This window comes from Chelonoidis abingdonii, chromosome 5 (genome assembly GCF_003597395.2).
Source record: "Chelonoidis abingdonii isolate Lonesome George chromosome 5, CheloAbing_2.0, whole genome shotgun sequence".
In the NCBI taxonomy this organism is placed as follows: Eukaryota; Metazoa; Chordata; order Testudines; family Testudinidae; genus Chelonoidis; species Chelonoidis abingdonii.
This window is the reverse complement of record NC_133773.1, coordinates 14701927-14716229: the sequence shown is the minus strand read 5'-3', so window position 1 is coordinate 14716229 and position 14303 is coordinate 14701927. Positions and strand designations below refer to the sequence as shown.

General features: G+C 46.8%; 1 protein-coding gene across 2 annotated transcripts in view; it reads right to left on the bottom strand.

Moving 5' to 3' along the window:
- The window catches only part of SHROOM3 (shroom family member 3), a 152316-nt gene that overhangs the window by 39808 nt on the left and 98205 nt on the right, over positions 1-14303 (bottom strand). For both annotated transcript variants that reach the window (XM_075066082.1, XM_075066083.1), the window contains exon 3: positions 2990-3121. In XM_075066082.1, coding sequence (XP_074922183.1) covers positions 2990-3121 — 132 coding nt within the window. The remainder of the gene's footprint in view (positions 1-2989; positions 3122-14303) is intronic.

The window sequence follows — 14303 nt, the reverse complement described above, 5'->3', positions numbered from 1 at the left end:
TCACATGTGACTGTGGCTTAAGCAAGTAGAAGTCAGGATCGATTAATTGTTCTTGCCTGGTGTTACCTAGAGAACAGGAAGGCTGGAATGAAAGGCTGGAGGGGTCTGAAATACAGCCTCTCCCCTGTTCTCAGGTTCTTGCTACAATGTCATGGTACTTTCCTTTACTGGAAAAGAGGAAGAAAGAAGAGATATGGAAAGGGTGCTTGATTGTGTTGTATGGCTTTTATACTTTTCAGCTTATGTCTTGGGGAAGAACTCCAGGTATTTCTCTCTCCCCAAGCATTACCACGACAGTCTCCTGAAGTGAAGCCAAAACAGAAGACCCTGGGCCAGACCCCCGGGCCCAGCTGGAATAAATCAGCACAGCTCTGTTGAAGTCATACAGCGATGCTGATTTATGCCAACTGAGGATCTGGCCCAACAGGTTTAACGCAAACAATTTTTCTGGTTCTTCTTCAGTCAATACATAATTAGTTCAAAAAAGACAAGAGAACAAGACAGACTAAGATGCTTACGCACTCTGTTAGAAAACACACAGCAACCACATCAGGAGAGACTTCTAAACAATGGATGGAATGTGCTTTCCAACTCTTGCTCATTTCCAATAATGAGCAGTACAGAGCCGGTGACTGGCAGGAAATATGTCACACTATAAGCCTGATTATCCCAATGTAATGGGGACAATGAATAACTGCAGATAGCAAAAGGGATTTGCAGTGTAATTAGCAGACACCAGGAACATGATCCTGTTTTGGATAACAGTTTGAGATGGGATATCTGAATTCCACTCTTTTTGTGCTATACGTTCATACTGCTGTGCCTGATTCGCCTCCGATTTACCAAGACGCAAATCAAAAGCAGCTCTGTTGAATTCAATGGAGTTACACACAGAAGGCCTGGCTGCCCCCACACCAGTGTATGTACACGTTATGTACACATTTACATACTACATAGATTCTGAACCAGACCCTTACCTGACATAACTTGCAGATAAGTTGATCGACTCCAACAGGGGATCTGACCCTCTGATTTCAACTGAGTTCTCCTGATTTGCCCCTGAGCGTGTGAGAGCAGTCTCCAGGCCCTATGGCCTCAATCTCTCACAGCCTGGACAGAGTGGAGAGCAGGGTGGCTGCAGGGAGCTGGTTGCAGCTACCTGTTTCAGCCCTGGTGCAAGTCCAAGCTGCCAGGGTCAACTTTAACTTATGTCACTGGCCTAAGGTCCCTCAGGGACCTTACATGAGTGAAGAGGCAGGCAAAGATGAGCTCAGGTCTGCCATGATCCCTTCCCTCCCTGCCCCTCCTTCCCCTTCCCCTGGGGATGAGAGAGGGCAGAGCTGCTTCCACTAGATTTATACCAACAGAGAGTTACCCGGCACAACAGTGACTAGTCTCCTCTGGTGGCTTGCACTGCCTAATAAACCTGAAAATACAGACTCTATTTGTAACATAACTCAAATATGTAACATAGCTCAGATATGTAAGAAGCCAGCACCTCTTTCATACAAAACCTTTTAATTAAGAGAGTTCTTGATCTGGACTCTCTAGGCCTGATTCTTCACTGCTTTGCACCTTGTATAGTCATTCATGCCTGTGCAGAGTGGCTGTAAAACAGGATCATTACAATCTAGTAGCATTTTATACCCACTTTGCACTCCAGAAAGTGCTGGGCAACAAAGAATCAGGCAGGCGGTACTCAGAAATTACACAGCATTCTATAGTTAATGATGCCAACTCCAGGACAGATCCTCTCAGCTGGTGAAAACAGGTGCAGCTCCACTGATTTCAACAGACCCCAATTTCCAGCAGCTAAGAGTCTGGCCCTAGAATCCTGGAATTTCCCAAAGACTGGAAACACTTATTTTCCACTCTGAATTTCACAGAATGTTTCAGACAATCGGCGATCCAAAGCACTTCATCATTTCGGGTGTGTTTACAGAAAGCAAACAAGTCATGGGGCTGCCCCTCATGGCACAGCCAAAGGTCAAGACCATGCAGCATATTCTCTCCCACTCTCAAATGCTTCTACATTAAGGCTATTTCCTGTTTGGAACCAAAGTGTCAACCACTGATACACAATATAGGCAGGCAGCAGACACAGCCTGAAATGCCACCCTTGGTGTAATAAAAAAACCCCATGACTATGTCTCTGATGGTAAAATATCTCAATGAAACACTAAACTGTGACGCTTCTCTCAAGTAACCACTGTGGGGAATGAAAGATCTACAAGCAGAAGTACTAATCTTGAACTCTCAAAGCATTTTGATTTATTTTCAGTTCAAAACAACCTTTTGTTTCAAAATTTCCATTAGTTTTACAAAATTTTTTTTTAAAACTGGTCAAAATAAAAAGGGAAACATTTGGATTTTGTCAAAATGAAACATTTCTTTCAATCTGAAATGAACTTTTTTCACTTTTCAATTCACTGAAAAATTTCCTTGATTTTTCAGAATTCCCAGCAAATCAAAAATTGCGTTATTTGCACAGCTCTAATCTTCAGATGCCTCAATACCTCTACAAATCAATCCCTTGGTCCAAAGCAATGGAGTTACTCCAGATTTACCCCAGTGCAGTGGAAAGCTGAATTTAATCCTATTTCTCTAATTGTCTTCTCCAGGACTGACAAAGTTCTATAAAGGACAGAGCTACTCTGTGCACAGCCCCACACAAACATTATCAATGACAGCAAAGTTGTCCCTTGCTCCGGGCACAAGACTGAGTTTATTTCCCTGGCATTGCGCTGGAGGTTTGCGAAGGGCTAAGTGTCATGTGAGATAATTACTCCGACACAATCTCACTTCCTGACTCTTCAAAAACTTGACACTTACATGGGTATAAATTGACTCTTCTCCCCAACGAGGGAAGTTGTGTTTGACAATGGACCCAGCTGAGGATCTGTCCCAGAATGAAATTCAAAGTGCATAAATAATCGGAATAGGTAGAGGGCGGGAGGAGAATCATGAGCAAAAGCATCTTCTCTCTCACCTGTTTTTCAGCCGTGGTTTAACTCCTCCTGACCATGCTGTTCTGCTGTGCTTTAAGTCAGTGGGGATACACTCAGGACCGAGTGAGTGGGAAGCTGGCAGGTCAGTGTGTTCCTTTGCTACACATGTGTCCCTGTCAAAAGAAACCAAGGGAATATCAAAATTCATGGATTGCCTGAGACAGACAGACACATATACATTAAGATCACTTTCAAAATGTCAAAGAAATATGTAGATGGGTAGTATTACATCAAAGCCTCATTTTTGACACACACAAAGGAAAATGTCTGATGGAAAACAACTGCTAAAAGCCGTTGATGCGCCTGTTCTTCTCCATGGGAAAGATGAAAGGATACATCACCACCAAAACTGGATTCGTAGAGTGAAATTCTGCTCTCCGTTATAGCTAGGCAGAGTTTGGTCATTAAAACCCTCCTCCCTAAATGTTTTGGAGCAACTGTGCAATAGATCAACACATATTGTCACTGATCGAGAAGAATCAGCAGCGGGATCAAATATAGAACGTATAGAGAGAGACAAAGTGGGTGAAGTAATATCTTTTATTAGGCCAACCTCTGGTGGAGGGGAGAAGTTTCTGAACTTCACAGAGCTCATCCTCAGGTCTGGAGATGGTAACCAGAGGTTAATGCATTAACCTACTGAGAAGTACAAATGCTAATAGTGAGAAGGGGCAGCCATTGTGCCAGGTCCTGAACTTACATATAGTAAAAGGCAGTCCTTGGCCTTTGAGATCTTACAGTCTATACCAGTTGGAGTACTGGAGGGGGCCATTGGAATGCATAGGAGCCAGATTCAGCCCACCAGCCATTTTAAGTCAGCGTGCAAGCTCCCACTGGGGAGCGGGGTCTGGGGCTTGCCCCGCTCCAGCACTCCAGCTGGGGTGCAGGGCCGGGGGCTGTATCACGTGGCTCCTGGAAACTGCAGCACGGCCCTGCTCTGGCTCCTATGCATTCCAATGGCCCTCTCCAGCACTCCAATTGGAGCTGCAGGGGCAGTGCCTGCTGATGGGGCAGTGTGCAGAGCTGCCTGGCTGTGCCTCCCCATAGGAGCTGGAAAAGGGACATGCTGCTGCTTCCAGGAGCCGTTTGAGGTAAGCGTGCTCAGGGCCTGCACCCCTGCCCTAGCCCCATCCCTGATCCCTCTCCCACCCTCCGAACCCCTCGGTCCCAGCCCAGAGCACCCTCTTACATCCCAAACTCCTCATCCCTAGCCCCACCCCAGAGCCCACCCTGCCTAGCCGGAACCCTCACACCCCCCCACCCCGCACCCTACTCCTCCACCCCAGCCCAGAGCCCCTCCTGCACCCTGAACTCCTCATTTCTGGCCCCACTCCAGAGCCTGCACTCCCAACCACAGCCCTCACCCCCTTCCACACCCCAACAAGAATTTTAGTTATAAATTGGGGACGCATCAGTTGGAAGTAATGGAGGAGGAGAAGGACCTCAGAGTATTGGTTGATCACAGGATGACTATGAGCCGCCAATGTGATATGGCCATTAAAAAAGCTAATGCAGTTTTAGGATGCATCAGGGGAGGTATTTCCAGCAAAGATAAGGAGGTGTTAGTACCGTTAAATAAGGCACTGGTGAGACCTTCATCTGGAATACTGTGTGCAGTTCTGGTCTCCCAGTTTAAAAAGGATGATTCAAACTGGAACAGGTTCAGAGATGGGCTACTAGGATGATCCGAGGAATGGAAAAACCTGTCCAATGAAAGGAGACTCAAAGAGCTTGGCTTGTTTAGCCTAGCCAAAGAAGGTTGAGGGGAGATATGCTTGCTCTTTATATATATATCAGAGGGATAAATATTAGGGAGGGAGAGGAATTATTAAGCTTGCACCAATGTGGACACAAGAACAAATGGATATAAACTGGACACTAGGAAGTTTAGACTGAAATTAGATGAAGGTTTCTAACCGTTAGAGAGTGAAGTTCTGGAACAGACTTCCAAGGGAGTAGTGGGGGCAAAAGACATATCTGGCTTTAAGACTAAGCTTGATAAGTTTATGGAGGGGATGGTATGATGGGATATGCCTAATTTTGGCAATTAAATTTGGCAATTCTTTGATTATCAGCAGATAAGTATGCCAGTGGTCTGTGATGGATGTTAGATGGGTTGGGATCTGAGTTACTACAGAGAATTCTTTCCTGGTGCTGTGCTGGTGAGTCTTGCCCACATGCTCAGGGTTTATCTGATCGCCATATTGGGGTCGGAAGGAATTCTCCTCTGGGGCAGACTGGCAGAGGCCCTGGAGGTTTTTCGCCTTCCTCTGCAGCATGGGGAACAGGTCACTTGCTGGAGGATTCTCTGCAACTTGAGATCTTCAAACCACAATTTGAGGATTTCAATAACTCAGACATAGGTTAGGGGTTTGTTATAGAAGTGGATGGATGAGATTCTGTGGCCTGCATTGTGCAGGAGATCAGACTAGATGATCATAATGGTCCCTTCTGACCTTAAAGTCTATGAGTCTATAACCCCAATTTTGTCAACAACCATGGCCCCCCATACAATTTCTATTCTCAGATGTGGCCCTCGGGCCAAAAAGTTTGCCCACCCCGGTCTACACAGACAAGACAAAAGTTACAAGAAAGGAAACGTTATCCCCATTTTACAAATGAGGCCTTAAGACATTAAGTGACTGGCCCAACGTCACAGTGGAAGTCTGTGACAGAGCCAGGAACTCACCGCTGACCTCCTGTCTCTGAGGCTAGCGCCTTAACCACAAGAACATCCTTCTTTCCTGTAAGAGGAGCAGGAGCTGCGTTGCAGAGCTGAGGAACTTAGCTTGGGTGAACACTAGTTCTTCTTGTTTTAAGGCTGTATTGCAGGCTAGCTTTGCTAAGAGCAAAACCGTTGATCTTACGCCGGCAGACAAGTCCTACCTACCGGAATGATGGTGAGATAGAAAGGTCTATCCACGGTTCAACGTTCTTCCAATCAGATTAACACACAAAGGGCTAGCCCACCCCATCAAAACCAACACAGATGATTATTAATGATGGGTAGTCTTTTAGCAGAGAAAATAAAATCTCTCGAAACACTGGGTGTTCTGAATGATTCTAATTTTCACAGTCAAATGTGGGTCCGGTTTACAGTCACCTCTCTGCTAATGAATGTAAGGAAAACACTGCATAAAAATCTGTATGAGACGCATGCTCTTTCCCTGTCTTTCCTTCCCTCCTGCCTAACCCTGAGGAGAGCTGCAGACTAAGATGGAGAGTAATTGTCCCTTGTTCTACATTTAATAGGCTTCAGTCTGAGAGCACATGCCAACATATGAAGCTTTAGATATTTCGGATGGCTTGGATTCCATTCCTGTGAGAGGCCAGCCTTCTTTGTATCCATTTAAATCTTCCCTCTCCAATTCCCTCTCCCCCGCAAACCCCCCACGTGTCAGGCAAGAATTTTAAGTCTCACATTGCAGATGAGATATACCAGGGAAGCAGCAGCACTTTCACCTAGATTGGGGAATTTCATTGGTCCAGAACTAGACAGAATGGACTCCTTCCTCCGTCTGCTTATCTGTGTCTGCATTTTACCCCAAATCCTGCCGTAGCTGCCTTATTTTAAAACCAAATCTCACTCTACTTTGCCTCTCACCCAGTGTGACCGTGTTTTACTCCCCTCTGTATAAACCTCTGGGGAACCTTGTGGGTAGGAGTAAGGGGGTGCTATTTAGCAACTGAGACAGTGGGGCCTCACAGTTACTCGATGTACATACAAAATAATACAAACTGATGGACCAATGCCAAACAAAATAGATCTCACTCTGTATAAAGCCATCCAGATTCCTCTCAGGAAAAAGCCTGCATGAATACTGGGAGCCAAATTTCTCATGTTACACCAGTGACATGTCACTGAAGCCAATGGTTCCACTTCACCTCTTGCACCAGTTTCATCAATATAGTTATTATTACTCCTGATTTATGCCTGTGTGGGAGAAGACTATTTCAGTGCAGGATAGAGCAGAGAGGAGAGAACTGGGCTCGATAAGATTAAATTTAACCTCTTTTTTGAAAAAAATAAATATTATTGCTTATATTTCAGGAGTGCCTAGAGGACAGATGTGATGAAGTGAGAATTCTTCATCATGTTTTGTATGAATACTCTGTGTGCCTCAGTTTCCCCCATGTGCTGCATGGTTAACTAGGTGGGAGGAAAAGGTTGTGCACTCTTTGCAGAGCTCCAGGTATGACTGATGCCTGGCTGTCTGGGCCTAACCCCATGCTATGAAGAGTCTCAGAAGACAATTGCTCGGACTTTTGGTACCTAGCAAATAACAACTGTGGAAGAGCCACCCCTCCGCAGAAAGCCAGCCTGGTTTGACCAGTTGGAGAACAAAGGGCTAGGAGGAGGGCCAGGTGACAATGTTTGCCTTGGAACAAGGACAAAGGACTGAGGAGGGGCCAACAGGGGGGTTGTTAAGTGTGGGTTGCTGGAAGCAGGAAAAGCTTCTGGACTGGGACTAAGAAAGTGTCACAGGAGAGCTCTGGGCTCTAAACTGACCCAGATGGCCTATGCTGTAACTCTCTGTTCTCTGTGACAACCAAGGACTTTTGACGCTGCGTTCCAGACATCTAATACGCTCTTCTGCTTGCTGTCTGGGAGTCACTCCAGATAAAGGAAACTGGGGGTGCATTGTGTAAGTCTCCCTCCGGGGTCCAATCCAGGTGGACTTGCTGCAGGGAGCTCACGGCATAAAGCAGGTGTGCGGAAGGCTCTGAGTTTCGGTCCCAGGAGCTGCAAAGCCATGGGGTTTGCCCCAGTGAGTACGATCCTAACGGGGCTGATGCATTGAAGGAGCTCTCCCAGGGACCAGATCTGTGGATCCGTGACAACAGGGCCCCGAAATGTCAAGCTCTTTGCAAACATACAGCAAAGAAATGGCCCCTACCCTGCAGAGCTTACACATCTGCTCTACTTGTTTCTAGACAGAGCTGCTCTTGGAGGGATCTTTGTTACAAGTGAGCACATGGAAGCATCTGAGAAATCTATTCTTGTAAGATTTCCAGCACCCTTTGGCGGACCTCAGTAGATCAGAAAAGCTCTCAGCTGATTGATGCTGATTGGTAACTTGTCTCAAAAATGAGGAACTTGACACTGCATTCTCTGTGTACTCTAAATTCCCACCGATTTCAGTAGCTTTGGGCACATACAAAATGTAGAGATTTGGTCTCTTTGGTGGTTTGCTATCACTAGTACAAAGCAGGATATACAGCTATCCTATTGCACTGATTCTAGGCCAAATCCTAGGTCCTGTAATTCTGCAGAGGAGAGCCTGGCACTGATAGAGAAGCAGTGTGGCCAGCCAAAAACCATGAGTGAGCCTTCCCTCGCTCCATGAGACAGGCTTAAAATACATGGAATTTAAGAATGACCCATTTTGGGTTCTTTTCATTTGCCTGGTGGGGTTGGAACCTTCAGGAGCAGTCAGGCCACGGTTTCAGGCCTTTTTTGGCAACCATGAGAACAGAAATGTACTGTGTTTATTAACGAAAGCTGGGAGTCTCCTACAATCACATGACTCCAGGAGCTGGGGCTTTAAGAAAAACACCAGATATTGCAAAACTCATGCTCAGGTTATGAGAGCTGGCAAGTGGCAATACTGGAAAAGAGAGAGCACCACTTCCACCCAACATCCCTCCGAGCAGCGGTCGCTTCTTCTGTGGGAGTGAATGGAGCTGCCTGACTACAGAATAGCTCTTCAGCTGCTCCCCAGGAACTGCTCAGCATCCCGGGGTGCTCATACTGGCCAGGCTGTGGGGTTGTGGCCAGGTTCCTCCCCATGCAGCAGCAGGGTCAGGATGTGGCCCATCGGCTGCCGTTTTGGCCTGACACAACCGTGCGGAGTGGATACAGAGAAGCAGCAATTTTATTTCTAATCCTCCATTAGTCAACCCATGGAAACAGTAACCAACCATCAGCTCATCTTCACTCTACGACAAAGGGGAAGATAGACGCTGTGTAACGAGCTGTCTCATTCTGGGGAGATGGCGGGATCCAACTGAAATGTTAAGAGTCCCAGGACATGCACTTGTCCTTAGCTCTGGGGCAAATTCTAACATCACTACTCAGGGCCTGATTCTCAGTTACACTTTATGCCCCTCTGGTAGCGTAAAGAGGCCTTAAAGTGAGTGCAACTAATTTATTCCATTTGAAGTCCCCAGGGGCGGCAAAATGCCTAGAGTCATGGACCAGCGGACCCTCCGCAGGCAAGCCGTCGAAGGCAGCCTGCCTGCCACCCTCGCGGCGCTGGCAGAGCGCCCCCCACGGCTTGCCGCCCCAAGCATGCGCTTGGCGTGCTGGGGCCTGGAGCCGCCCCTGGAAATCCCCTCCTTGCACTGCCAGATTGGTGGAGAGTGCGTTTAGCAATAGCCTACCTGAGCTAACTTGAATCCAGCTAGCCCAGATAACAGTAGCAGTGAAGCCAATGCATGCTCCAGTATGAGCAGTACAACCCAGCACGGGCCCTGGGGAAAATACGCTGCTCACGAGCCCACCCTGGAGCCTGCGCTGTCGTCGCTGCTGTTGTTACCCACACTAGCTGGGGCAGGCTAGCCTGTGCCCAGAATTTAGCAACATACACGTACGCCTTAGTGTAAATGAGAAATACTCATTAACTACAGCAGGAACATTTGGCACCAACCCATTCTGGGAGTTCGAAGTAAATATATTCCTAGTGTCCAGTATGTGGCACAGAAATGGAAGGATCAGCACCAAACTTTTCGGAAACACCAACAGGTGCTCTTCGGTAAAATAACTTTCCATTCTTCTTGTGACAATGCACTCCATATGCTTTATGAAAACATGCTTATAAACGTGAAGATGTCATCACTGGAATATGCTTTATGTAAAACATCTCTTCTAAGGCATCATTACAAAGCTTATAATCTATTGAGTGTGGTCATCCTATTTGTATGCATGTATCATTCCTGTATCAGAAGCTAGAAATATGAAGTATAACTCTGAAGTCCTACTGTAATTATGCAAAGTGTGGGCCATTAATGGTGGTTTAGAATCCTGATGGTTCCCATTGACTAGGACAATTGGTTGTAGATGTTCCTGTGTACATGTAGGCCAGATCCTGGGTAATGAAGAATGAGGTTTTACAGTGACATGTGACCATGTCACATGATACTGGAATCCATCTTAAAACTGGTACTTTTCCATTTAGCAGGGGGCCCCAGAGAGACGAAAGCTGTAAAAGGGGGTGGAAGAGAAGAAAGGGGGCGGCAGTCATGAGAAAACCCCTTGTGACCAGCTGAGCTGGAACTAAGAAGAACTGGACCAGGGGAAAGGATTGGGCCCAGACTAGGAAGGAGTCGAGTCTGTGAAAGGAGTTTATTGGAACATCTCCGAGGGTGAGATTTTACCTGTAAACAGTTTCTTAAAGTATTAGGCTTAGACTTGTGTGGTTTTGCTTTATTTGGCTTGGTGACTTACTTTGTTCTGTCTGTTATTACTTGAAACCACTTAAATCCTACTTTTTATTCTTAATAAAATCACTTCTGTTTATTATTGAACCCAGAGTAAGTGATTAATACCTGGGGGAGCAAACAGCTGTGCATCTCTCTCTATCAGTGATACAGAGGTTGGACAATTTATGAGTTTACCCTGTAAAAGCTTTATACAGAGTAAAACGGATGTATTTGGGGTTTGGATCCCATTGGGAGCTGGGTGTCGGGTGCTGGAGATAAGTGACCTGCTCAGCAGTTTTTAAAGTCTGCAGCTTTGGGGACGTGGACCAGACCTGGGCTTGTGCTGCAGCAGGCTAGTGTGTCTGGCTCAACAAAGCAGGTTTCTGGAGTCCCAAGCTGGCAGGGAAAACAGTCTCAGAGGTAATCTAAGCACGACAGGTGACAATCCCAAGGGGTCTCTGTGACTGAACCCGTCACGCTTCTCCTAAATGGCAGACATCAGCTCTCCCAGTCTACACGACATCTGCACTAATGCAGCTCAGAGCCCTAAGTCAAGCCCTTCCCCCCCTCTCCCTTCCGTTAATCTCCTCAGCAGTCATGGGAAAGAGAAAGACAGGGGACTGAGAAACCGTTACAGTGACTATTGGGCATCTAACTGTCGAGGGGAAGGAGAGTAAGTAGCTAGCAGCCATAAAGGTCTGAGGAGCACATGCTCTCCTCACCACTGTAATAGAAGCACTGTGATTTTTTGTAGTGGTTTTACAAACATGTTGGAAAAGCAAAAGACACTATGGATTCCCACTGCTGCTATGCCCAAAGTCCTTTTCTGGTCACTTCCAATGTATTCCCATATGTATCCACCTGTGGCCAAATTTACAAAGCAGCAGCTAAGTTGTTGTATTTACTTCACAGAGACAAGGAAAAGTAGTTAGTTCCTGCACAGGATCTGGGGTTGTTGCTGAAGGAAACACAAAAGAGATTTATCGGGCCTTGCACTCTTTGGCCTGGTCTACATTGGGGGTGGGGTGTCGATGTAAGATACGCAACTTCAGCTATGGGAATACCATAGCTGAAGTCGACGTATCTTATTCCGACTTACCTCCCGTCCTCACGGCGCGGGATCGATGGCCACGGCTCCCCCGTCGACTCCGCTACCGCCGCTCACTCTGGTGGAGTTCCGGAGTCAACGGGGAGCACGTTCGGGGATCGATCGCTACCCGCCAATACGGCAGGTAGTCTGGACATACCCTTAGAATGCTATTATGTGCTGAGCTGCATTTGGTATTACAAACCCACTGAAATACTGAAAGATCATCAAGAGACAAGGTGGGTGAGGTAATATCTTCTTTGGACTGACTTCTGTTGGTGAAAAAGACAAGCTTTCAAGCTACAGAGAGCTCTTCCAGCTCCAGAAAGTGTGTCAAAGCTACATACAAGTGGGTAGAGATTGTTTAGCGTAAGTAGTTAACACATTCTAAGAGATCATTGGAGGTGAAGTGGCCCATTAACACCTCTGCAGTCAAAGGACAAAAAATGAGGGTTAGTCGGTGACAGACTGTCCTAATAAGCCATAAATCCAATGTCTTTATTAAACCATGATTTTTAGTGTCTAGCAAAGATATGAATTTAAGCTCCCAGGCTCGTCTTTTGAAGGTGTTGTGCTGATTTCTTTTGAGCAGGAGGACTGAGCAGGAGGACTGAGCAGGAGGTCAGATATAGAATGATCACTTCATGAAAAGCACTCACCCATGGGTGATAGAAAAATGATAAAAGACAAAAACATCCCATGTGATCATCAGTTAATAAATAACACAATGACTTAAACCTCACAACTGCTGCCAAGTACCTAAGAGATAGGGATCATTCAATCACTAAAATGCAGATGCCTCTGAGATCGAACAGAGTGGCTGGTTAGCAGCATACAGTAACACCGCATGACCTTTTAGGACAGGAAGTGAAGAAGAATATCCTGCCCAGGTGAATATGCAGGGGGAATTGCAGATAGGCGGACAATTGCTAGCTAAATGGACAGTAGTGTTAACACACCTACTCTTACAAAAGGTGCTACAGAATCTTTACATCTCAGGTCTTGGCTTGACATGTCCCCCGAAAGATGGAAACTTCCCACAGCACCGCCATCCCATAGCAATCCTCGAAACCACACTGAATCCAGCGGCCCGGCCAGTTACTCCGTAGTATGTTCACTCTCTTGGAAGGCTCTTTACGAACATGATACACGGCTTTTCTTCCCTTTTCCAGTTTACAATGGAAATAGTTACCTCAGTGCAGGGAATAAATCAGCCAAATACCTTGTGCCTTGACTGTCATTGCTCAGCTCAAGGCCTCAAGTCACTTTCTCACCTTCTTTACAGCAACAACATTAAATCTCCACAAGGGAGCAGGGTCCACTTCCCTCCCTCAGAGTGCCCTGGCAGACAGACTAGCAGGCCCCTTCCACTTAAATTACAGTACCCAGCAAACAGCCTCACAGTTACATAGTTTAAAAAAACAAACCGCAGTGACCATCTCGGAAAAGCAGAATCCCGCAGTTGTCCTTTTTCTGTCATCCAGATATAACAGTGTTTCTAAGGCGAGCTGCGTCTATGTAACATCCCTCTACCCCACTTGAAGTTGGCAGTGGCCCCCAAAATATTTTCTTTTCTGCAAAGTTCTTGTCGAACTGTTAAATGTTATTTATACTGGCTGCTCCCATTGTGCTTTTGGTATTTAATGCTGCACACATTAACTACTCGCTGTACAAAGACTTTCTGTCTAGGCGTTCCTAAGCTTAGGTGTATGGCCCTTTTGCTCCTCACTTAACACTTGCTTAGCCATTAGCGAAAGAATACTGCAGTGTTATACATTAAAGCCAAGATTTCTAAAATTAGGAGTCGGAAGTTAGTCTCCTAACTCCATTATTAAGTATATAAGTAAGTAAAGTTCTGAGCCCCCAGCAGCTCCAGCTGACTTCAGTAGAAGCTGCAGGCCTCCCAGCACTTCTGAAAATCAGGTCACTTATTTAGGAGTTAAAACAAAGGTTTAGGAGCCTAATTTTGCCTTAATAATACAAAACACTACCCCCTGCATTAGCAATACTGAAGCAGTTTGGGTCAATTCTGTAGAATACTGAAATACCATATATATATATAAGGGATACAGTCTTGTGGCACTAAACCTTTAAGAATTTTATATATTTCAAGGATGGCTAATTGGAACGTATTGAAGAGGGAATATCCCTCTTTATCTCCTTTACTACAGAATACAGACCTAGGTTTTGGAGCCATCTTTGTTGTAATCTCTTTAGAACAGAGGTGGGCAAACTACAGCCCATGGCCCACATCTGGCCTGTCCCCGGGCCCTCCCCTGCTGTTCCCCCTTCCCTGCAGCCTCAGCTTACTGCGCCGCTGGTGCAATGCTCTGGGAGGTGGGGCTGCGAGCTGTTGTCCAGCAGAGCAGCTGCAGAGCCGTGGGCTGACCTGGTGCTCTGTGCTACACGGTGGCGCAGCTGGCTCCAGCCAGGTGGCGCAGCTGCCTGACCTGGTGCTCTGTGCTGCACAATGTGTGGCTGGCTCCAGCTGGACGGTGCCGCTGCCTGTCCTGGTGCTCTGGGCAGTGCGGCTGTAGCGCTGCCAGCCACCGGTGCTCCAGGGAGCCCAGTAAGGGGGCATGGAAAGGGGGGGGGGGGGTTGGATAGAGGGAAGGGGTCGTGGGAGGCAGTCAGGAATGAGATGAGGGATTGGAAGGGATGGCAGGGGGCACTCCGGGGTGGAGGGTCCGGGGGTGGTCAGGGGACAGAGAGGGGTGGATAGGGCAGGGGTCTTGGCAGGACCAGCGCTAGTGTTTTTAGAGCCCTAGGCGCACGGCCATTTCGCC